The sequence below is a fragment of the Diorhabda sublineata genome, chromosome 1 (genome assembly GCF_026230105.1).
Source record: "Diorhabda sublineata isolate icDioSubl1.1 chromosome 1, icDioSubl1.1, whole genome shotgun sequence".
Lineage (NCBI taxonomy): Eukaryota > Metazoa > Arthropoda > Insecta > Coleoptera > Chrysomelidae > Diorhabda > Diorhabda sublineata.
The window spans coordinates 35950042-35977022 of record NC_079474.1 but is presented as its reverse complement, the minus strand read 5'-3'; the positions used below and the strand labels follow the sequence as shown (position 1 = coordinate 35977022).

The 26981-nt window shown below is 29.0% G+C and overlaps 2 protein-coding genes across 4 annotated transcripts; one reads left to right on the top strand and one right to left on the bottom strand.

Moving 5' to 3' along the window:
• Nucleotides 1–1180: 1180 nt before the first annotated feature.
• On the bottom strand, nucleotides 1181–8538 carry LOC130452806 (BAG domain-containing protein Samui). The gene is made up of 2 exons (XM_056792266.1): nucleotides 8255–8538; nucleotides 1181–5350 (listed from the first exon to the last, which is right to left on the bottom strand). Exons 1-2 carry the CDS (start codon nucleotides 8276–8278, stop codon nucleotides 3749–3751), a joined length of 1626 nt encoding a protein of 541 aa, XP_056648244.1. The 5' UTR covers nucleotides 8279–8538; the 3' UTR covers nucleotides 1181–3748.
• A 903-nt stretch (nucleotides 8539–9441) lies between these two features.
• LOC130446534 (WD repeat-containing protein 81) lies at nucleotides 9442–26786 on the top strand. 3 transcript variants are annotated; one of them, XM_056782870.1, is made up of 15 exons: nucleotides 9442–9699; nucleotides 10899–11809; nucleotides 12138–12645; nucleotides 13236–13420; nucleotides 15600–17285; nucleotides 17390–17580; nucleotides 17719–17797; nucleotides 18771–18946; nucleotides 19134–19373; nucleotides 20190–20562; nucleotides 21180–21323; nucleotides 23599–23851; nucleotides 23909–24122; nucleotides 24916–25172; nucleotides 25665–26786. In XM_056782870.1, the coding sequence occupies exons 1-15, from the start codon at nucleotides 9599–9601 to the stop codon at nucleotides 25894–25896; spliced, it is 5550 nt and encodes a 1849-aa protein (XP_056638848.1). In that variant the 5' UTR covers nucleotides 9442–9598; the 3' UTR covers nucleotides 25897–26786. The 3 variants fall into 3 exon arrangements, with proteins under 3 accessions (XP_056638848.1, XP_056638839.1, XP_056638829.1); XM_056782861.1 differs by having other exon boundaries at nucleotides 17390–17797; nucleotides 23909–24113; XM_056782851.1 differs by having other exon boundaries at nucleotides 17390–17797.
• Nucleotides 26787–26981: the final 195 nt, after the last annotated feature.

Sequence of the window (26981 nt, the reverse complement as noted above, 5' to 3'; positions counted from 1 at the left end):
CCAGTGGCAAGAAATACCGAAGCCAGGTTACAAGAATGTGTCCGACATAACGGCCAACATTTGGACAATGTAATTTAAAAAAATAAAACCTGCATTTCTCTACCTTATATTGATTAAAACTAGAAATATATATGTTCTGTAGTTTTCATGTTATATAGATTTTAAATCCTAATTTTGCCACCGGAGACCCTGTATATTTTTCTGCAACATGTATAAAAAGTATGACTCTACATTCCAGCTATTCAAAAAACTCCAATGGGTAGCTTAATTTCCTTGCAAAGAAATAAATAGATAATTTGCAATTAAGCTAAAAGTTTGAAGAGCTTTAGGTTTATTTAACGGAATGAACATTGTTGCTCTCCAATATTTCTACCCGAAATAATTTATTTTATTAATATTTATAACAACTAATACTTTATCATTTTATGAATACCAACTTAAAACACCTTAAAATGACCCCTAAATTTGGCAAACATCATAATCGTATTCTTGAAAGTGTGTTGCAATTATTGCGTTGATTGGAGAATACTTTTTATAAAGAGATCTAGCACAATCATAGATTTAAAGGATATCAGAAGGGTCCAGAAGATGGCTGGACAAACAAACTCGGGACCGTGAACTTGTAACTGAAATCAGAAGCGATTTCTGATACTTCAAGTACTATGACCATTTTACTTTGCCAAAATTTTGTTCATTTACACTATTAATAAGAAATAAACAATTTTCGGAGCTCGATTTGAGGTCCAAAATGCCTGGAATTGAACCTAGGTTAACCCCTATTTGATTATTTGGGCTGTACCATCCTGATGGTACATTTCGTTCAATTTGTACGAGAATAATTTTTATATATGCATCGTAATTTTTTTTTAAAATCCATCAAAGGTATGGTTAGTTAATACTTTTGATTTCAGTCCAATAATCAGTGATGTCATTGTTAGTAATCTTCCAAAAATTTACATTTGCTAGGTGCTAGGTGATAAATATATATCCAAACATATTTTTTTCTAAATTTAGGTCAAATTTCTTTTTATATATTATTTGTCAAATATAAGTATTTCCAGGTGGTTGAAATTTAGAATACAACAATTTTATTATTGTGCAGTTTTACTACCATTTTTTCAACAGAAAAATGATGCGATGGGAAGTGTATATTTATGGTTCAACTTAGATAAATAATACATTTTATATGAAAAATCAACTTTTATTAACAAGTTAATGAGTACAATTTTAAATAATTGTAACATATATACAAAGGCAAAAATTAAAACACAAGAAACCTAAACAATCACAGTCAAAGTGCTGGACCTAAACAAAATATTTACACTGATGTTAAAATTATAAATATTCAAATTGACTGTTAAATGTAGTGCGGACTACAAAATAAATCAGTCTCACTAAATCTGTAGTGAATTATTATATTTTGCAAAAGCATCATTGTTGTTAATATAAAGCGTTTATCACAATGTAATATAAATAAGTAGTCAAACGTTGGGGTGGCATCACAAAATTTTCACTTTAAATATACTTGTATAATAGTCACAGAAAAAATATGACAGATTCATAAATAATTTGAAAAAAGTTGATTTTTGTGTAAATCTTTTATATTTTTATATGTATCAGTCATGAATTATAAACAGATTAGATTAGTTCAAAGTTACCATAAAACAATTTATTGAACAGAGGAAACAGCAAAGACAAGAAATTTTATTTTTAATAGGACTCACAACTACTGGGTATAACCCCTATTGAAGATGTCAAGTAACTTGTAATGTAAATGATAATTATTACTTAAAACGTTATAAAACTTTAGAAAATTAATTTTCAATACAAAGACTCATGTTTAAGATACTCTAGGGTATATTTAGGACAAACAAAAAATTTGTCTTTGTCGAAAATAATTAATGCTTTCAGTAAATCTAACAGTTACATACTTTTAATAAAAGCTTTTGGTATTATCACATTCTATGAGAAGTAGGCATCAGTAGCTGATTTTTCACATATATTATGTGATAAATATGGTTCATAGATTCGACTATTAGACTTCTCTTCCAAATTTGCATAGATGGATTACACTCACAGTGTAAAGGTTAAAGATAGCCTTATAATCTATAAAAAAATCGATAGCGGAAGCTACGAGAGAAAAACTATTAAAAGTACAGAATTAAAATAAGCTGTCACTTAGATTGAAAAATTAGGAAAAGTACATAAGATATATATAAGTGAAGTAGTTAAATGAATTTGAAGATGGAGTGGCGGGAGTATATCAATGTTTTATATTTTCAAAATTAACTAAAGACTAAAACTATCATGAAAATTGTTTCAAAGCAACCTTTTTATATGCTTCTCATCGATTTTATGTTTCTGAAAAGGCAGAAAAGTTCAGTCTAAGTAAAAAATATAAACTCATTGATCACACACTACCAGTACAATTATTATATTATAAATATTGAAATATTTCCATTAATCTTAAACATAGCAAAATACATCTTCAAAATTGAAGTATAGTGAAGTTGTCTTTTGATAAAACTGACCAAACTGGTTCTGTAGTGAACCATTACAAACCAATCTCGATACAAGACGTACAATATATTTTTTACCATTTCCAAATTTATAGACTTAAAGACGACATATTAATTGTAATTTTGTTTTAAACGCACTACACCTGCAACTTAAAACAATGAAATGCCTTTTGAAGATATTTAGTAGAACAACATGTATTAAGAAACCAACTTAATGTCAAATATGTAAATATAATTTATTACTTGTTGTTTACTACAAAAAATAAACTTAGATTCGGAGATTAACAAAAAATGCAAGACCATTTGGAAGTGCTTTATCTGGCTCTTTGCCAAAAAAGTCGTCTTTGAAATAAAATATTTTTATTGGAAAAAAAACGGTATTTACGAGAAAATGTGGTGACTTAATGAACATTGTTTTGGCAAATCGGATGAAATAGCTGTTAAGTTTATTTCAATAAATTCTATCACAACTAGTAAAACATTTTTATGTGACTAATAAATTAACGATTTCATTTTGAACACCAGAAGCAATCTCTTTTTTTTTTAGTAATTAAACTATTATTTTTACAATGTGATGTTACAATTTATATTAGACCTTTAGAGATTGTGTAGATAATGGTATCTCAAAAACTATCAATTCCAAATTAGATCTACCATGTTGCCATCAACAAACCTTCACCACAACTTTTTTTAAGAACTCACTCTAAGGTCAAAACTAAGAAAATCACAATTGTTAATATAGTACGTCTATTCATCTATACAAATTAAACTTAGCCACCATTTTATAGACCAGCATACAATATGGAAACAAAAAACACCCTACTTGTACTAATTGTAAATGATTTTGCAAGATATTTTAACCCATAATCATAAAATTTTTTTGATAAATCTATAAGAAACAGTGAAATAACAAAAAAGTGACTGAGTAAAAACTGACAATAAACAATATCACTTGGCGGGTTATACAAAATTAATTATATAATAATTACTAGTGTTCTTGATAAATGAATCTCAATTTCTAGTAATGGCAAGCTTCTTTACACACAGCTCAACTAAATATAATTACAATTATATGTAGATATGAATATTAATGAATGTTGATAGGCATACTGTTGATTACTTCAATTAAAATTTTTTGTTGCTAAGAAATAGTTTTGGGAAAAACGACGTCACCCTCAACATGAACTACTCATTTTATATTATACTGCTTATTGAAATATTTTAACAAATTAGTGCGGACTACAAGTTTTCTTTTCTCCTTTTTTACATTCTTCATTCTTCTGTTTTTCAACAGTATCCTGATTGCTCGGATCAGCTACATCTTTATTTTCGTGTACATTATCATCTTTAGGGTTTACTAATACTGCTCTGGTTTCCTTATTAGTAGGTTCACAATTTTCCTCTTTAGAATCAGTTGTCTGATTTGGTTCAGTTGTGTTATTTTCTGTTATTTCCATTTTCTCAATGTCAGTGGAAGGTTGAGATTCTGGTATTTGTTGTTCATTTGAGTTACTAGTATCTTCGGGTTTAGTAGAAATACCATTATCAGGATTATTTGGAACAACCTGTTGTTTTTCTTCAGCAACAGCCTGTGAGTTTTCATCCACATTCATTTTTTCTTCTGAGTCTAATGAGGCCCTGCTTTCTAATAAAGAGATGGCTTGTTGTATACATTTTATAGCTTCCTTTCTAGATAGACGAATATTTTCTTGTCCTTGTGTATCTATATTATCCAGTTTTATTAAATTTCTAGTTAACATTTCATCTAAATATATATATTGTTTGTCTTTAGATTTTCCTGTAAATTTTTCAACTTGTTCCATCAAATTAGAAACGTCCTTTTGTATTTCCTGAATCTGCTCTATAGGAGACACGCGTTTGCGTTCTGGAGGTGGAACTTTAGGCTCTTGGGTTTCAACTTTTTGAGATTGGGGAGCTGTTTGTTGAGGAGGTGCCTGTTGTTGGTGTTGTTCTGCAGCAGGCTTCTCCCTTTGTACAGGAATAGGTATTTCATCTTTAGGATGTTGTTGCTGAAAATTATGAGGAAATTTTTGACTGAAATGTTCGTCGGGAAACCCTGCCCTTGAAAAATGGTCATGTCTCTGTGGCATTTGATGTGACTGTGTCGGGGGTATATGAATGTTTTTAGGAATAACTGGAATATCTCGACCCTCTACCTGAATTGGAATAATCCTTTCATTTGATTTTGGCTCCTGGTGCTGCTGCTGGTTGTGAGACATATTCTCGGAAGGTGTATTTACTGGGATATTAATACTAGATGTGTATCGCTTTTGAGTTTCTCCTGGTGGTGCAGACATAGATCTTTGATTTCTGTCATCAATAGGTTCCTGTTTCTGTCCTAAATCTACGGTATTGCTTTGTTGTATACCGATCTTTTCTTTTTCTGGAATTTGTGTACTTTGTGAGGCTGGAGAATTGTTTTCAGGTTGTGAGTGCTGTGAAGCGGCGGCTTCAGTTGGAGTTTGTTGTGAATGTGTATTATTTTCTCCTTGATAAGAGCTTGTTTGAGGAAAATGTCCTTGAGGATCGTAAAATTCTCTAGGTTCACAAAATTTCTGAGCAAATTTTTTATCTATATCAAAATCGTCATCAAATGGAAAATGTTCTCCAAATGGTTTCCTGAATTTAGCTTTAAACTCTTCTGTCGGTCTATTTCGTGGTTTAGGACCTTGATTTAAGTTTTGAAAATGTTCAGCAAGTTCTGGATGACGTTTTGCTATGTCATCAAGAGTTGATTTCAAACTTCCTTGTCTGTTTCTGTTGAATGGAAATTCGTCTCTATCAGACTCTGCATTAAATGGAAATCCACTCTGAAACAAAAATATAACTTGTAGTAATACTATTACAAAATATGTTTAAATATCGACATTTGACCCACATAAAAATTTACTTGAATCGTCATTTACTTACAGTGTATTGGTCAAACTTATTGAAAGTGATATTTTAAATAAAATTAAAATTATAACCTAACAATCAATGATGAATATTTACAGATAAGAATAAGAAAGTAATAGAGAATGAACAAAAGTTAATAAAGAAGCAAACATAAGGCAAGACTATACCAGGAATACTGAGTAGGATGGTAAGAGTGGGGCGAAGAAAATAGAAGAACTATTATGACTCAAAAAATTGTTTAAAATATTATGTGCAAAATGATTCATTACAATTAACAGAACACATCTATTTGAACATGCAAAACAGAAAAGTTTTTTTTATTAAATATGGAAATCTGACAACCTTAATTAATTTGATAACTTTATAAGATGGAAAATGAAAAAAAAACAATAACAGACAAACGTTGTAAAGGTATTAACAGAATAAAATAATTTATTTCATTATATCTCTATTTGACACAGGAAATATTTTCAAAACACCCTTTCTAGTCAATGAATTCTGTTCTCTTGTGAGATGTTTATCCTTTCTGGGGCCCACCTTTTCCCTTTAAATTTTCTCTAATATAGATTTTATCTAAAATTTCTATAGATGGATCTTGTTTTGCTGTTCTGATATGCATATTAGTTGCACCTCGTATTTTAAATTCCTTTTTTATTATTAAAAATCTGTTTTATAAATAAATAAATAAAAAAATTTTTACATAAAACTATATAAAGCATTTTTTTTTGATAAAATGTCTTAATTAGACCGATGATACATGCAACGAGACTCCCACCTAAATATCAAAACATACAAAAAACACATATAAAGTATAACCTAAAATAGTTATCAATCATCTATTACAACACCTACTCATTCATGAGTAATTAAATTGCAATGTGTAATGGTTTCTAGAAAATATAATAATTTCAAAAACAATCTTACCCGTGACAAAGTAGAATCTATTGTTTTTAATATATTACATTTATATACTGGGTGAGATTGAAAAACAATACACCAAATTGTAAACAAAGCATCATTTTTCAAGGTTTTCTGTATATTAACATAATAAAATCAAGTAATTAAGAATATATGTTAATATATTTTCAATATTATTAATAATAATTGCTGCCACATAAATGTATAAAATTCTCATGTCTAGAAGAAAATGCAATAAACTGAAGAATGAATAATGTAATAAGTAGGATTATTCTGAGTAAAAAAGCCGAAAGAGGAAAAGTGAGAATACACCAGACAGTTTAGTTACCATCATTATCATGGATTCTACTAGAAAAACTATAATTATCTATCCCAAGTGGAATTGAAGTTAGGTTAAAAATGATTTTTTCAATTAAATGGAAACTGAGATCAAACTACTTTAATGTAAATAAAATGAGGATCATTGAAGAAAAAGAATGTAGGGCAAGAAAAATAATATAACCAACTAAATATTTCAAAATAGAAGAAAAATCAGGAAATATGGATATAAAGGCCAAAGCTGTTGGTATGGGTGTTTACAATACCATGTACTATGTCCTACAAAAAAACAGGACATAATGAAATATTAGCAAAATATATGTGCCTCAGAGCTAGAGTAAGTCTGATTTTTGTCACATTGGGTTTTTTACTGATTCTTATTTATTTTTTTCAAAATCTATCATGCCATTACAATTTACTCGATAAAACAACTTTTTGAATATAGCAATGATTATTAGAACTTGGTCCTTATGATTGTGTAAAGCTACAAATGTAACACCACTTACTATCCAACTTGGCATACCCACTGAGCTTCTATCTTAAGAAGCTCTGGAGTTTAAACTGCATCTTTATGACAACATAAACAATAAAAATTGATGCATGCTACAAGTGACCACAAGGAGAGGAGGGAATTGAATGGCATTTCACCTTTACTTATTGCAATCAATAAGCTAACTGTATGGTCAAATAACTACAATGGCGATACTGCAACATGAATGTAGTGTTGATGTACATTTGAATTCTAAAAACAAATTAGAACCTCACCGAAAAGAATCACAAAATTCACAAATATCTCTGTACATTGTTTTGCTTTAGGTCAAGTCACCTTGAGACACTACTAATATCTAAATAAGCAAATTTGGTTTAGCAATATTTTGTTTAAACCTGTAAATTTGGTTTTTGTGAATGAATATTTTATATAAAAGCATAATCTTCAATTGACTTTAGTTACATTTATGCCTTTTGTAAATATCAAGATAAAAGTTTATTTTTGTGTAAATTAGGTGAATAATTAACAACAGGTATATCAATATAAAACCATGAGTACTCGACAAAAATTAATTTCATTGGTCAAAGCAAATTAGTATATTATTGTATACTAAGAATAAATGTTTTCTGAAAATAAATGCATCTATATGTTTATTTATATAGGAAAATTATTCCAAGGAACCATATCAATTTATATTTAATGAGTAGTAAAAAGTAACATGTACTAGCAGTACTCTTTTGTCAAAAAACTGGTAAATCAATCTACAAGATTCTAGAATATTCTAAAAAAGTCATTAATAAGGTTATAGTCTAAATCGAGTGAAACCATTTAGTTACTGATTGAAATGTATTCAAAAATTAGCATAGATTACTTATTTAATTTTAAAAAATAACCAAATGAGAACTTTTAAAAAATATTAATCAAATTACAGATTTACAAAAAGATTTTCTATCTCTATATTTGGCACAAATATACCAAAAATTTTAGATTGTATGATATACTATCATTGTAGCAAAAAATCTAAAAATAAATCTGAAATTATAGAATCATGTTGTGCAAAACCATATTTGGATTAATAAGTGAATTAACTTACATAATGAGACCTGGGAAAAGACATTTTGATAATAAAAAATCAACTTTTTACGAGAGAAAACTTAAACCACACACTTTTGATCAGACTATTTAAGCCACAGAATCATCTGGAAGCTTCCTATATATAACAATTTACACAACGCTTTGGAATAATTAAACTGTCTAAAAATATTTTCGACAGAAGTTCAAGTTAAAATTGTATAGCATTATGAAAGTGTGTCTTAGCTTATTTCATATATTTGAAGGACAACATTAAACGAAAACACTAAGAAAAAACATTAAAACTCTTTACAAGCAAACTGGTTTCTTCGAAAGACATCCTTATACTTTACATAACTACAATAAAAACAACTACCAGTTTCCAAAAAGCTTAAAAAATAAAACAAAATTAAAATACTAACCCACCTTTTCTCTCTTCAGAAACAGGAATATTGACAAATTACTGACAATGACAGATGACTAAGTATTGTCGTTTTAAATGAAAAATCCAAGAAAACCACACTTAGGCATAGAGTTAATAGCTCTATATACACTTTGGTTAGTATCTCTAACAAAACTCTTTTGGTTTAGGTTCCGTCGCGGTTTCATTAATTCAAATTTTCAGCCAATTAAAAAATTGTTGAAACAAAGTTGGAAATTTTGAAATTATCACTCAAAGTAAATGATTGTCGATGTATTCTTCCAATTAAAAAATTATGAATTAATGTATTGAATTTTATATAGTGATACTGTGTGCTGCTGTGATTATTCTGTTATACTAGTTTTTCAAATGGCAAAAAAATAAAAACGTCTCTATTGAGCGACTACATAAAGCCATATCTTTTTTTAAGAACTTACCGTGGATTAACTGCTAGTGTTTCTTACGACGTTAGTAAAGAACTTTTTGATTACTTCTTTCAAACTATCAAAAGCACAAAATACCTTTTTTTGAGTGTAAACCACAGAACTAAACGTATTTTGGTGATTTCCACTTAAGAGCTCAACTCTAATTGTATTTACGAATTTCGGAAGATATGAAAATTTACGATATCTATATATCCACAATAATTCTAAATTGAAATTCGGAACCAGTAATATGAATAAGATTTAATAATTCCATTGTCAATTATGATTCGATTTACACGTGGAATCGATTAGACAAAGCATAAAATGTCGCTTATTTACCTTTATGCATTGTCAAAATCTGTCAATTGATGGTTGACGTTAAAGTGAGTAATTAAAAACAAAAACAAAAAAAATGTAATTTATTATTTTATAAGATATAAACAAATTTACAAATAGTTCAATAGAGATTAATATTTACATTTAAAAATTATAACTGAAATATTTTTAAAAATGATTTGAAATGTTTGATGCTTTTGAGGAAATTGGAATACCCAAAAAATATATAAAGAAAACTAATAAAGAAGATAGATTTATTGCTTTTGTGAATAAATTATGGCTTAAGTGAGTATATTTTATACTGTACTATGGTTATATCAATCATGAGAATCAAACTACAGAATTATGATTTATACTCTTATGATGCATTCCACTAAGCACTCACGACTAGTCTTTCCCATTCCACGTAATCCAGAGCGTTATAATAATTGACCCAGTTGGAAGTAAATAAAAACAAATGGAGAAACAGACAAAATAAAATAAAAGCTCTAAGAAGTTATGTTGCAATTTGTAAGTCTTCTGTGGCGATAGTAAGATATTTGTTGATGTGTCACAAAAATGCAAATGTACTTATAATATCCCACACCATGTCAAATAATAAGATAGATTCTTATGGTTACAATCTTTGTTGCTTTTGAGTTTTGAAAATTACGCTAATTCTTTCAGTGCTTACTTTGTACCACACCTTCACATGGGTGGTTGTGAGCCTTAGTTATGATGTGATGAGTGTTCTTGTTGCTACCACAATGATTGTATTTGCTATGTAGAGAACACACAAATATAATTCACCATAAATAACCTCTATATTATATTAAATTATTTACCTGTTTCTCAAGATTACCTTTTGACAATTTTTCCAGTCAAGAGTTATTTTATTTTGTCAAAGTGGAGTACCAACTGGTGATATGTGTTTACTATGATGTGCTGTTTGAAATTATTTCAATTTATTTGAACACACTGATAAATCATAAGAGTAGCTTGAATGTGAGTTTCTTCTGGAAATTCAACCAACGGTTATGTGATCCCTGATGTTTTAGATGTATTCTCTTTGGTTGTTTTTTTGTAATCTTATGTGAAATATTTGTTCTTTTTTCTGTATTATGCACTAATTTCCTTTTTAAAAACATGATTAGCCAAACATGTTTTGTTGCCATATCTAATCAGTTAAATAAACGGAACAATCAATGCTCATACTCTATCCATGTTTCAGTTCAGAGCAGGAAGATAATTAAAATTGGCTATTAAATGAGATTGGTCAGTTGGACAAAACTTCATCAGTTTGTAGGATAAAAAAACCTTTTTGGACATTTTCACTAAAAATGTCTCTTCTTTATTTTAAATTTTTTTAAATGAGTTATTCTTATCTATAAATACAATTGAATTGTGTTATTTCAATGTGTCTTTCAACAATCTATAAAAACATTTGTTTTCTATTTATTTTCACCTTCTTATATAATATAATTAAATTTTATTCTCTATTACAGGAATTTAATAAAGCATTTAAAGTTAACTGAGTTTATCGAAAAACCAAATTTTCAAGCATGGCCTACAGCAGAAGAAGAACTTGGTCCATCTTGGGTAAAAGTATTGATCTCTTATGTTCTAAAAAAAGATTGCAAAATATTTCCTCTCCCAAAGATTCGTTCATCACAAGATGAAAATCCCTTATTGTTTTCTTTACTGATGGAATATGTCAGTCAAACTAATTTTATCAACTTGTGGAAAAAAGCATATAAAAAATATGTTTCTAAAAACTCCAATCGTGAAACCAAAATTGTATTAACTGAATATAACATTGTTTTAAGAGAAATAGTAACAAGAATATATGGGTGTCCTATAATTAATACTTATGATGAGAGTCTAAATGTAAGCCAGTCTGCTCAATTTCATGCACATCTCAATATTTTTCCTGCACTTTGTGCTGTGGAAACTCCAAAAGCAATGTTTATATTCCATTTACCTTATATAGAACACAATATTAATGATTGTGTAACATTTTCCCCTGCAATACTGGATAAAAGTCATACTAAGTCTCTGTTTATTGTTTATCAGTTACTTAATGTATTGAAAACTTTACATGAAAGAAGCCTAACTCTTGGAGATATAACGTTAAATGATATGTTTGTAAGTGAAGATATGTGGATATATATTTTTCCTCAAATAACCTCAAACTTACATTGTGATGAAAATTTATATAAAGCTAGTGAAACAAATACTCCAAATAAATTGAAGAGTATCAGGAACATTAATGGCAACAAGAACTATAGTTTTTACAGCTCTCATATGTATGATGTTGTACAAGTTAAAGATGAAAGTTTAAATGAATTGTGCCAGTTATGGATAAACGGATTAATTTCAAATTTTACCTACATATCAGCATTGAATAAATTATCTGGTGAGTATAGATATTTTTTAAGTTCAAAGAAAGTTTGATTAGACTGAGTTAATTCCTCTTTATTTTATGTTAACTACACATTTGCAAAATTTATTTTATTTCATTACTTGGTAATGTGATACCAGTTTTTTATTTCATCTATTTTATCTTACCCAGAGTATAAATATGCATTTGTTTATTCATTGAAGATTAAACAAAAACTAGCAAGTGATTTTTTTTTAAGTATAATTGTACATAAAGAAAAAATTAGATTTTGTTATTAATTAAATTCACTCCACAATATGAGTGTTCCTCTATTAGTATATTACTTATAATGTCTAATTTTTAGGTAGAGTATTAGGAGATCCCAACTGCCATTATGTTTTTCCATGGGTTACCGATTTTACATCGGCGTGTGGAAGAAATTGGAGAGACTTGAAAAAATCTAAATTCAGGTTAAATAAAGGAGACCACCAACTTGATCTCACATTTGATACCAGCCAATCTCAGGTTCCTCATCACGTTTCTGATGTATTATCACCTATTACGTACTATGTATATATGGCTAGGAAAACCCTGAAATCAGTACTCTGTAAAAATGTTAGAACAATATGGGTGCCTGCTGAATATCCCAGCTCTATCCAAAGGATACAAGAGTGGACTCCGGATGAATGTATTCCAGAATTTTATACAGATCCAACTGTTTTTAGAAGTATACACGAAGATTTAGATGACTTATCTGTTCCTGCCTGGGCATCAGATCCAGAAGAATTTATAGAGAATCATAGGAAGGCTTTGGAAAGTCCAAATGTATCAGAGAAACTACATTATTGGATTGATCTTACTTTTGGCTATAAGTAAGTGTTGCATTTTGTAAAATGTATATATATGTATATAACATTAGTAAAAGCCTATGAAATTTAAAACAAATATTTTCTCTTTCTTTCATATTTACAAACAATCACAACCACATAGGTATATAATGGAATGAAAAGCCTGAGAAAGTTATTTCATTTAGTTGTGTTTTCTCATTATCTTGGTAACATCTTGAAGTTATTAAGCCAAAGTCACCAAAAGGTTTTGGATCATAAAAACTCCACATTTTAATAACTAGTCTTTTTCAATATGACACATGTTACAGAATAACGTTTGGTACCTGCTAAAGTTTTACAGTTACTTATTTCACAACATGTTAGGAATCAATGCTCTACTTAGTTAAAAATGACTTCAGTAATATATTTCCCTGTACAATCAATCTAATCAAATATTACAATATATGTAATGGCTGAAAGCATTATTCACTTTTTTGTGAGAAATATAATAACAATGTCCCCGGTATGTAACAGTAATTTCTGAGATGTTTTGTATGTATATCCCTTGAAAATACGTGCAATACTCTGATCTAATAGTTAATTTATATTTATGTCTAATAATATGATTTTTTTAGATTGAGTGGTAATCCAGCAATAAGATCCCGTAATGTATGCCTAAATTTAGCTGATGAACACGAGAATTTAACAAAATCCGGATTAGTTCAATTATTTTCTCATCCCCATCCACCCAGAGCCACTGATTCTCAGTATTTTGCCAAAATTCCTCCAAGAGTACTTGTGAATCAATATTGTAGACATAGTAAGTAATTTTATATATTTTGCTTCCTAAACTTATGGAATAATCAAGATATAAAGAAATGTTACTTTTCAAGCAGTTTTTTTAAACTGTATCTTATTCAACTTGTTTTTAGTCTTTTTAATTTAATTCAAATATTGGGAAATTTTTTGGGAATAATTTCTATATATATCTAAATGTTTATATTGATTTGTTCTAAGTTGATTTTATTCTTATTTTGATATTCATGATGAAGGTGATCTATAGATCAAAGCAAATTGTCAGTGTCAATATCATATTCTGGTATTCATAATCCATATTGTGTACTTCGCGATAGACATGAGTCGCTAATGAACATCTATCAGGATATAATCTGCTATCACTCTTGTGAGAAGTTATTCGACTGATCAGTGACCTTTTCCACTGACCAATGTACTTTTTGTCACAATTTAAACAAGGTATTTCATATACTATGTTAGGCAATTTATTGATTGGTGTTTTATCTTTTACTTTAGTAAGAATAGATTGAATATTAAGTGTTTGACTGTAGGCTATTTTAATATTGTGCTGTTTAAAGATATATATATATATATATATATATATATATATATATATATATATATATATATATATATATATATATATATATATATATATATATGGTTGGTATGTTATGGTATGAATATACCCAAAATAAATTATTAAATAATAATAAGATATAAATAAAGCAATAAGTTTAGTTCTGTTATTCGGTTACTTAGAGCAGTTTATCACAATAAAATAAATAACATTCTTTATATTAAGTTTTGGCCAACACTGTATTCTAAATTATTATTTAATTTTGACAAATCCTGTATATTCAAAGAATTTAATCCATAAATTGACAGATAAAAACAGGAGCACCAACTTCAAAAATTTGTGTGACATACCAACATAAATTTTAAGGTTATAAATGATAAAATATAAAAATTTTGACAACTGCAATGATAAAATTAATAACATAGGAATGAAATAAATACAACAAAGAAATTATAGAATAATATTATTTGAATAAAGTCACAATAATTTAAAAATTTAGAAATGACAATTTAGTAACTAACTTTTAAAATAAATATCATTGGTTAAAAAAAAAACAATGAAGAAGAGAATCAACAACGGGAGAAATTTTTTTTTGGCAAGAAAGAAAAGAGTAAAATAATTTTAATTGAAATTTAAAAAATTAAAATCTTGATAAAAAAGGCATAAAATATTAAAGGATTGATAATTAATAATTGTATAAGTGTAGTAATAAGAAATTAGTGAAAACAATTACATAAAGTGAAATAAGTGAGAATACTCACAAAGGGACAATTTCCAAGATAAAGAAGTTGTGAAAAGGAAAAGAACAGGAATGGAACTACAGCGGAGTATCTGTTTATTCTGCAAGGTCGTAACAATTTCCAATTTAAAAAAAAATTAAAAATACAACATAACAAACACTTAAGGTACTGTTTTATTAAGTTTAAGTATTTCTTTTAGTATATAATATTTGAGTTCACATTTCCATATAATTTAGTTTGATGAGTGTAATTACGAGTATGAATGAATGAATGAATGTTTGTAAAATAAAATAATTGTAATAGCTAGTTATGAAATTGTATATTTTGAATATTTTATTCATTATAAAGAACAGACCCGGTCTTAAAACTATTATAATCTGACCTTATAACCATAACAATTTATCGCAATAAAATTTTTTAAATTGACCTCACAATATAATACCCTGAGAATAAAAAAAATAATAATAACATAATAAAATAAAGAAATTCAAATAATTATTAATGGCGCCCAAATTAACATCTGATTTTATTTAAAAAAAAAATTATAAAAATAAACATTACACATTAACATACCATAACAATATATATATATATATATATATATATATATATATATATATATATATAAGCTTTAATAATATCAAAATCACCGGAAGTGTTAATTAATTATTGTAAGTAAAATTTTATTATTGTTATACATTTATACATATTTCTTATATTGTATTTGACCATAATTTCAGACTAGACGATGAATACATAAGTATTCGAAAGCTCGGAAAATATATTGAAGTTAGTCCACTTTGGTGTTTCCTTGCCACGTTTCCAATAAAAAACTACTCATAATATAGCTGGCAAAGAAATATAAATTTTTTTTCTTGTTGTAGGATCTAGAGTTCGCAGCAATTCCGCAATAAGTACTCATGAATCAAACACCAGTGATGATGAAAGATTAACAAATGAAAATTCAAATAACATGCTTTTTTGTGGTCCATCTTCTTTGTATGAAGATGTTACAAATAAAGCAATTCGAAGTTCAAGTACACAACGAAGTGAATTATTGAGCATTATTAATAGACCTGTTGAAACACCTATTAATACCTTGGTATTATCTGAAACGATTAATTTGCCAAAGGATTATAAACCTGAATTTCTATTAGAAGCTTTTGAAAAAAAACATAATTTTCTCTCGAAGACGTTTTACCAAAACTACAATGGAAACATTCAGGATATTAAAACTGATAGGCATTATTCTCTACTAACCGATGATGAAATATATAGACAAAAGTTGAAATGTCGTCAATCAAACCAAATAATTAACCAAAATGATTTTATTGTAACATGCAATTATGTAGATATAATTACTTCTAGACGTATTAATGAATTAAAAGTATTAGGGTGTCTTATATTAGAAATATTTATGGCTAAGCAATTGCGTCCAGTAGGCTCTATAAACTCCAGTACAACATTAGAGAATCGCTTAAAATGCTGTTTATCCATTTTGAACAGTTGTGATATACCTCCATGCATTTCGTATATTGTCAATTTATTATTACAACCAGAGAAAGAAGAATATACGGGTGTGACTGACATGGGATTACCACCACCCAGCGCTTATTTACTATTAGAACCGCTCATGCATATGACCATTCCATTTTCCAAACATTTTCCATATCTTTATGAACTCTTACAGAATCTCAAAGAATTTAAAAATGTATCTGTTGAATTAAGTATATTGTATCATTTTGATTGTGACGGTCAAATGTGTTCTGAGTATGAAAACTTGGAGAAAACAAAAATATTATTTGCTCAAAATATAGCGGAATGTAAAGTAAAGATGTGTGCCAAGCAATTAGATATTCTTCTGGATGATATCAATTATACTGACAATGAAATAGTGTACATAATTTTGCCACATATTAAAGAACTTATTGAAGACCCTCCTACTTCAGTGTTGGCAGCATGGTACCTCTTTGAACCCATTTCAAGAGTACTAGGCCCTCAGAAAACAGCAAAGTATTTATTAGATCCTATTTTAAAACTTTATGAAAATGAATGTGGCGATACTCATTTACCTTATATTAAAAAAATTGCCAAATTATACCACCACAGTTTTCTCCTATGTTTAATGGTGAGGCTAGGTTTAAAAAAGTTTTTAGAAAATTTTGTAGTACCTCTTGTCGAAGCGGTTGGTGGATATAAGGATTACGATTTAGTTGATTTTGTCTTACACAATCATTCAGAGAAAATTGCAAAAAGAAATTCTCACCTGAAGATAATAGAGTCCGACCAAATGGACGTTAATAAAAGTGATAATGGTGACCCCACTAATCAACAAAGTAGTAAAAATTTACAAGGAAAAGATTACATTGTTAGGGAGGAGGTGTTTGAAATAGAAGAAGAAAAGAATAATGAGGATCAAATGAAATTTTTATTAGAACATCTTCAATTGAATGTCTCATCTGAATTACCATTTAATCATTCAACTGCAGAAGAAGCAATGGAAACGTCAATTCATACTAACGCTGAACTAGTCTTACATTCAGAAGATGAAATTAGTGATTCTTCAGATAGTAAGTCTACTATCATTTATCCTATAATTTTTTATTTGTACTCAACTTCAATTTTATTAAGAAATAGTATGCCCATATAATAAATGAACTTTTTATTATTTCAGCCATGAAATCTCCTACGATTCCTATTCCTCAAACTCTGTACAGTAATGTGACAAATATAACCTGTGAAGTTGGTAGCAAAAAGAGTGAAACCGAATTCAGTGAACAATCAGTGACTCCGAATTTTCCAAAAACTGAATTTCAAAGATCAAAATCTAGTACAAAAATATCTGAAATGAGCGCCGACAGTTTGGTATGGTTATCACATCGATTAGGGCCATTATTGTCAGCGAAATATTTATCTAGAAATTTGTTAAAAATGCTTACTCTTTGTTATATTGGTAAAGAAAACATATCCTCTTATGTACCTGATGGTTTGTGTAATTTTAAGGATATTTCAATAACTTCGCATTTCATAAAAGGTGATCAAGCTACTATTAAGATCCTTGAATGCTTAACAAACATTTCAGGTAAGTTATTATAATAATTAGTATTCTACTTTAAGAAATACAAGATACAAACTTTTTACACAAAATTATTTTATGTAAGACAACTGCTTGCGATTTTTTTCTGTTAAATTAGATTCTAAGGAAAATGTATTCAGTGTAGTTTTGTATGGAATTTTCTGTAACTATTAATTTCTTTGTAATGTGTTTTGTAGAACTTATGTTTTCAGCTTGTTCATAGCAGGCTTCGAACCATTGAATGTTGACTTGGAAGTGGAAGGATTGGAACTAATACTGGAAATAATACACATTAAAGTTTTAAAAGATTAATACGTAAATACAAATACTCCTTAACTTCTAAAAATAAAATTACTTCAAGTTTTTGTAGAACAATTAATTCAGTATGTACCAAATTTAAATGCGAAAGTGTGATGGGATTAATGTCATGATAAATTTTAACTTTTATTATTTGTAGAGCAGTGTAATTAACAAAATCAGCTTATAATTTAGCAATTGTGAAGACTAGTGCTAGATTTATAATTTATTTTTGTTGATAGTCTCTCCAATCTCCAATGAAACTTACTTTCATTCAGAATCATATTTAATTTCCTTTGTATCTTGTATTTGTGTAATTTTGCAAAGTTTTTTTTTTTTTAAATAGTGGTACAAAAATTTCTAAAGCAGAGGCGCATCATAAATATTCACACTATTTGAAAGTCATAGAAAAGTTGAAAAGATAATTGAATTATGTTTGGGAAATAAAATCATTTTTGAAATTGAAATATTTCTGTCAACAAGTATCCAATTGATGGAAACAAAAATGAAATTTTTTCCAATTCCAAAAATGGAATTTCAATATAAAACTAAAGCGATAAAATGCACAAATAAAAACTGAATTAGCGTATTTAAGTATTTTTATAAGTACTCACTACAACATTTATACTAGATATGTTAAAATCACAATTTTATAAATTCAATAATTATCATTATATTTCAGCTCTTTACGGAGAACAAATAATAATATTTCAATACATTCCATACATGACTGAATTAATAACTCTTAGCAAAAAACGAATAACGCCTAATTTGGAAGGAGGGTTAATATCATGTTTGACCCTTTTGAAAAGTATAATTCCTTATCTAACAGATGGTACGCTGATGAATCAATTGCAGGTATTTTGCCGTTTTTTTATGGTAGCCACTTAATAGCTTAGTTCAGATATTTAATTTTTAAGTTTATTTTGTTTATATTCATACAGTTTAAACATAGCTGAAAATATGACGCATTTTCCAGACCAGCAAAAACTATGCTGAAAAGAGAAATGATTAAACTATACCAACTAATATCTGGTATTTTTAGGATGTGATATTAACATGTATACTCCACCCCATCATAAGATTGCTAAATTCAACAAATCATGTATTTCCTAGCGGTAGTACAGCGCGAAATACTTTGGCTAGAAAGTACTTAGATGTTATTTATATTCTCTCAATAAGGATAGGGGTTGATATGACTAAGAAATATTTATTAGTACCAGCGTTACAGAGATTCTTTTTGATTTTTGATAAGGTTTATACTAATTCTGATGAAAGCGAAAAGGTTAGTAAACATATTTATATATTATAGTAGAGCATCAATTATTCGAATTCGAAACTCTTTAAGTCTAGGCATTTGAATGTTTCTACAGAAAGCAATCGCTTCAAATGTTGCTTGTAGTTATGGAGAATGATGGAGAATCTGTGCTAAGCAGTTGAATTTAAAAGACACTGGCGGCGGATGCTTGGACCTCCGTAATAATAATACTGATCCAGATGACATTCAAGAACCACAAGAAAGTTATGATCCGGATGAATTAATAGAAATCATCAATGAAGCACCAGGTTTTGAGGAGTGTGACAATGCCAATATAAACGATTGGTTAAATTGCGACTTCGATGAACAGATTCTTTTTTACGAAGAAATTGTGCATCAAATAAAGAACGATAATCAAGAAGTAGGAGAGGAATATGAGGATGGAGAAGACACTGAAGTAGAAAAAGATTTTCCAACCCACGATAAGGTGTCTACCTAGAGTTATTTAGCTGAGAAAAACGTGTTTGTAGTAGTCTTAAGCAAAAAAAATATCTGATTTCTTTTGTCAGCACCCTTAAACATACTGTATTGTAATTTGCAAAATTAGAGTTGTTCTGTTTTTTGTTAAAAAATAATTCGTTTATGGTGTATATATTGATAAAAGGTTGAATAATAGTGTATTATTCATATTACAGTGCGAATAAGACTAAAATCGAGTCCAAATCAGTTATCCGGACACTGACATGCATCAATTACTCCGGATAATCCCGGATAATCGATACTGTATTTTGAAACTGATTACATAAACATGCTATACAAATTAATTAAATAAATACCTTTTAGGCTTGTCATTTAGAATCAATAGGACAGTCAAACACAGAAGAAGAAACAAGTAATATATTGCAAAGAAGGGCATCTCAATTAACCGAAACCCCTCAAGCGTCCGAAGAAACTGTAGAAAAAAGGGCATTATTAGAGATTATCGACGTATTTACTAAGGAACTAGCACATACGGCCTATCTACCTTTCGTCAAACTTTTGGGTTTGAACTGCTTAGAAACTGCCTTAAATAATTATGATAAGATTTGTAAACTTTGTCAGGAATATGAGGATGAAATTAAAAATTCTAATGTTAAAACAGTTTCAACTCTTAAACTGTCAGATTTTAATGTATTTACCCCTTTAGTCACTTCTTCAAGTATTGGCAGTAACATAGGTAAGTAAGTTCGCACTTTTGTTTTTTTTTTATTTTAAATAAATTAAATTTCATAAAATTTTACATACAAGATGGCCACATGGAGAGAATTATAAACAATCGAATAAGCAGTCCTGAGAAAAGCAAAATAGAAACATTTGGAAAAATGTGAGAATAATCATTTTTTCCAATAGCTCATCTCCAACGAGCACGTCAGCTAATTTCTTCTAATTGTTTTTGAGAAGAGGACTTTATTGAGTTGTTATTAATTTTGTTTTATATTTTTTATTCTTCCCTGATTTTCCTTGAATTGTAACATTACTTTAAGAGGGCAATCAAAAATATTTCTTATGAAATCTAGTTCTAATTTAGTAGACGAATGTCCCAGCCATCTCTAAGGATTGTAATATTAATTATAATTATATAAAACACATTGATCATTGATTGTTTTTGAAATGTTTTCTCTACTAATTTTCTCTTGATATTTTTTTTGTCAATGACGATTATGATTTTTCTATGTTGACAATGTTCCTATTTATTAAAGCTTTTTACTTTTTAATCTTTACATCTACATTTCGATAATAATATATAATATTGTTATACAAGAGATATTAACTGAAAATTGTTGTATTTTCCAGCCCTTGTTGGGAATAGGATCGATATTCAATCTGAAAATGTAGATAGCATTAATATGGATTTATTAAGCTTGGTTAGTAATAGAATCGAAAATTCAAGTAGACATCTACGAGGAAATTGGTTAGCATATTGGGAGTATGAAATAGGTTTGCTATTTAGATTTAATAATAGTAATAATTTTTATTTATATCACTAAAGAACTCAATCCTGAGTTTCAGAAAAGTAGAATTACAATCAATAATAATACAAAACTACTACTGTAGTATTCCTTACCACCAATAAAGCTCTTGACTGTGTTTAAATTCCATATGTTTGTCTGCCTAAGGTATTTGGTACATATATGATAAAAAGTACTAATCAACAGAAAATTAAGAGTAAAAGTAATGGACCACCAGAACAAGAACTCTCACAGGGATTACTATAGTTTATTTCAGAAAGGTATAGAGTAATAAAACCTCATTAGGTATGCAAAGGGACCACAGAGTGACCCAACGAATATTCAAGCCACTTTCATAGTTTGGCATTGATTTCATTGTAAAATTCTTTCTTTTTATCAAGTGCAGGTAGTACCACCCGGGTTGGGGTCAATATATGGGTGTAGCATATTGTTATCCATTCACAAACATTGAAAATAGTGTGCCAAAGGCGTGCCGGTAGGATACTCGTAAAAAGGAAAGTCGAATCTGAAATAGGGTTGAAATTAGGCAGAGGCACTAATAGAAGGTTAAACGTTGTTAACGCAAATCGTAACTGTATAATCTATTACCTAAGTAATCCCTTCACAATATTTCGATATTGATACTTCAGGCCAGAAAACATATTTTTCGTAATTCTCTTACGCAATTACTTGAAAATTACAAAAAATACTATTTCAAGACCTACTTCTATGACCGACACCGAAATTGAGCCGACCTGGACGGAATTTCCAATTTTATTATTCTATACCTTTCTGAAATGACTATGTTATCAACTTCTTCTGTTTTACAACTATTGTTACAATTCTGTTGAAATTATATGTAACATAATATGCAAATAACACAGCACTTGTAACATACAACAAAACAATGAATCATGCTATTGCCGGACTAGAAAACCAAAGAAAATAAATATATAAACAATAAATAACAATTTATTATACAAGAAAACAGCAAACATCAATCACTTTTATTGGTATATGTAGTAAAGCAAAATCTCTTGAAGATTTTTGTTTCTCTGATAAAAATGTATAACAATGTAACTGAAACATTCAGTTCTTCTGTTTCCTAATTATTCGGCATTATATTAAATTTCTTTTGGATTTTGAAGAGAACAGATTCATTAAGTTTTAAACGCTTAGCCATTTTTCCAAATGGTCAACTGCAAAAATAGTTTCAAATGATTCAACAAATTGAGGTTTAAACCTAACCTATCTAAAATCGAATTTTTTATATTGAAACGCCTCTTTTCACCTATAATCTCTCCAATAAACCTTTATCATCACATATTACAACTATAACATATTATTGAATGGTTTTCTGTTAAAACCTCAGTTGAAATCATTGTAAGTCCAATAAAAATTAATACTAATGCTTGAGTCAGCAACTATCATAATTGATTTTATATTTAAACTTATATGTATATGTTCCCAATTTTGGGACTAATTGTAGCGTTAGGAATAGGCTCGTCAGATTTTTTTCAGCTTATAAAGGGTAAATGCTTTTATGGGCAAAATTCAGTCCACTTAAATGCCATGTGTGCAAAAAAAACCCTATTCACGAAACAGTTTGAGCTAGGTATAATAAAAAATATATTCGGAAAATGTTCGGGATTTCGGTACTGGAAAACCATGTGATCACTTTCTCTTAAAGTTTCAATCGCTCCCTTAATTTTGCAATCAGAAGTTGTATTAACATTATTCAGGCTTTTTCTGATTATTTGAAATTCTTCACACAAACAAGTAGTGTAGTTTTTTTCAGATTTAAAGTTTAAGAAGATTACCTTGGAAAGAATATTATTTCATGAAAAATTATATCGTGACAACAGATAGCTTGTAGCCAGCAGTTAATCCACGTATTATGTCGCTTGCTTGACTTTAGACAATGTTCTAATTTGGATATTGGTACATAGTGAAGGAATGATTTTCAGAGTGCCAAATATTTTTTATTCCTCACAAATGCTCGTACAATCCCAAAACCAACATTTTCATCCTTGATGATGTTCTTTCGATAAAAGAAAACGTTTAGGTTTATTCTAAAAAACTGCTAGGCCTGGAGTTTCAAGATTTCATGAAAATTATCCGGATGTATGTCATAAGCAATATAATTTTTTATTTTCTACTTCCAACTTCCATCAGTTCAATCCGATTGAAAAAAATTTTTTATTGTTGATATATAATTATTGGTCTCTTGGAAGACCCCTGACTGATAAATACTATTATTTTAGGCCGATCAGAAAAAGACGTCCAATTGAATTTCAAGCAAATTAAACTTCAAACATTCGTTGGTCACACTCAAAGTGTAAAATGTTTGTATGTTTTGGACAATGAAAACAGCTTTATGTCAGGAAGTCGTGATAAAACTGTGAAACTCTGGTCTCTACGTAGCCAGGGAGACGGTTTTGCTACTTCTACGTGTCAGTGGACATATAGTTCTCATAAAAAGTCCATTTTGTCAATAACATTTCTAGAAAGTTTGAGGTAAGTTTTATAGTTTTGATATATCAGTTTTATTTATCCTAATGTTATTTTTGGTAGGTTAGTCGCATCATGTGATAGTATAGTTCACATTTGGGATCCCTTCATGGGAGCAAATGTGGGTAATTTAGAATCTCCTAAATTTGCCCCTGTCAATACATTGAAAAGTATGCCAGCACCATCTACCTTGGTATTCGCAGCTACCACAGATGGTACTGTTAAAGTTCTAGATACTAGAGTTCTTAATTACATATATGAATTGAAAGTAAGTAGAGTAAGTATATTATTTAGTTATTTGTTTATTTTCTAATTTCTTTAGAACCTTATTACGAGGGTTGCCTTCTACGTTTCTACAATTGAACAACAGGTAATGTTGATGAGTTGTGACACCACTCTATTTGTGAACATTGACGTTTGTTATTGCAAAGCCAGTGGCAATTCGAACATTTAAAAGAAGCAAGTTTGTGCAAAAATGGAAATCACCCGTGAAAGCTTACGTTGGATGATTTTAAAAAGGGCCTTACTACGAAAAAAATGTTTCCAGGATTGGTTTGAGAGTATGCAAAAATGTATAAACCTTAGGGTGAATACTTCCAAAAACCAATAAAATACTTTGTTTCGAAATGGTTGGTTACCGTTTCACTTTTTTCAAAAACTTGAGCAACCCTCGTATTTAAAAAAATATAATTCAACTATAAACTTCTTTCAAGGATTTTCGGAAAAATGTACTCTATCAAGAATTAGTCATAGTTTTTGTGAATCATCAATTATATATGAAACTTAAGAGATTTTCAAGTGTCTTATTTAATTCTCGCCGCCAAAAGGCAGTCGATAAATAATCACAGAAACTTGAATTAATAAGGGGTACATAATAATATATCAAAAAATAATACCTAGGAAACTTTCTTCTGTAAAGATAATTGCTCATTATAATGAAAATTAAAGTTGAGGTTTGGAACTAATTCAATAAAATTTCAATTTACATACAGTGATAAATTTATTTCCTTTACTGTAATTAGCTAAATTATTATAAGTTATAATTTTTAAGTCAAAACCTCTTTTTGCAGATGAGTCCCAATCTTTCAAGTTTAATCCGTTGTTTAGCAATAGCACCATCTGGCAATTGGGTAGCAGCAGGGCAGTCGTCAGGTTTTATCACGATTTTAGATACTAGAACCGGCCTCATTATAGCGAATTGGCGAGCACACGAGAGTGAAGTATTACAACTGGAAGTTCACAATGAGGACAGTTTAGTTTCAAGTAGTTTGGATCAAACGACTAGTGTGTGGAATGCATCAGATGGGAAACTAAAATTCCATATGAGGTTTGCTACCTTTTTCATTGTATAACGCAAGTTTTGACATGATTGTGTATTCTCGATATATTGTATCAATGTAAAATATAAATCCACATTTGTGGCCTACTTCTAGCTACTATTCTCAAGATCATTTTTTTATGTTTTATTTCTAACACATCACTCAATAAGTCGTGTGACTGACTGAGAAAAAACATTTTTTGTCAAAAATCGATTTTATTAATCAATATAATATCCTTCAAGAGCAATACAATCATTCTCTCTAACTTCTTGATGACGTGCTTGTAGAAGGCTTTGTCTTTTGCCTTAAAATAGGCTTCAGTTTCAACAATTACTTCTTCATTTGAGCTGAATTTCTCACCGGCAAGCATTTTGTTGAGATCAGCGAATAGCCAGTAGTCATGGGGGGCAACATAACTTACAGTATAATAATGCAACGTTAAATTCTAATGTACCTAAGCAGTTGAAGCACAAATAATTAGAATATATTTATTGTTTTAGGGGGACTACAGAGCCTGTCCATTGTCTTAGTATCCACAATAATGAATTGATATCTGGAACAACAGGAAACCGTATAGGAGTTCACTCGTCAATAACTTGTGATGCATCCTTCTCAAATAATAAACTTAGAGGCGATTCTTTTAAGGGGCTTCTCACTTCTATGGATTATTTGCCTCTTAATCGTTTACTTCTATTAGGAGCTGATACAGGCAATATTAATTTGTTGTGTTAAAAAAATAGTTGATATATTCGAAAATTTACGTATATACACAAAAGTATTTTAAATAAATAAATTTTAATAGTAATCATTTTTGTTATATCAAACAATATAACTTAACCTTTATCTATACACATATTGGCACCATATTAATCACAGCCTTTTATGACGTTAGCTTGTGGGTCAAACCTGATCCAAAACTTTTAAATAACTGCATTGAGACCGGTCTGTAGGGCGTTATTATAGTATGGCACCTTTCATATAATACTTTGGAATTTCTGGAACCATTGGTGATATTTATACTGAACACACTGTTTACACCAACACTCACAATTACACTATCTGACTCGCATTTCGATAACTAAGTTATTGTCTTCAGAGACTGAAAGTAAATTGGTTATGAGCGTCAGACAATTGTGGTGTAGTGATACTGTAAACAGTATAGTACCCCTTCCACAGCTTACTGTTTATGAATATTAAATAAGTCTCATATGTATTGGAAAACGACTAGCTTTATAGATCTACTGACAATATCGAAGTAAAGGCATTATCAAGCTTTTATCTATCAGCAAGTTAGTGAAAACTCAAAAATGTCAGACACTTATTCAGTTTTAGTTTAAAACCCATAATAACACGTGCTTGAGATAATAAGTTCTTCTTAAAAATCACTAGAAGAGCTGGAAAAATTACCAACTAGTAATTATTGGCATGATTAGAAAGTAAAAGAACTTTGATTGGAGTTTTTAGCTAATGAACGGTATATTTTCATTGATAATAGGTTTACTCAGATTCAAAACAGAATTGTATTTCTAATGAAAGGCAATTTTTAGAAAAGCTAACAATTAAAGCCGTACTTTCTTTTACAAATATTTTAGTCTTTTAATACATGTAAACTTAGAAAAGTATTCTGACCGACCATTTTGAAGCATTTTCTATAATGTGCAAAATTTTTCGTGAAATAACTGTTTATCAAATAACAATAAATTATTATTACTTTGTTCTATTTTTAAGAATATGGCACACAAAACGGCGACGTGGAGATAGAAATTTTAATGTGTGTAATACAAACTTATGTATTAATGAATAGAGAATAATCAAAA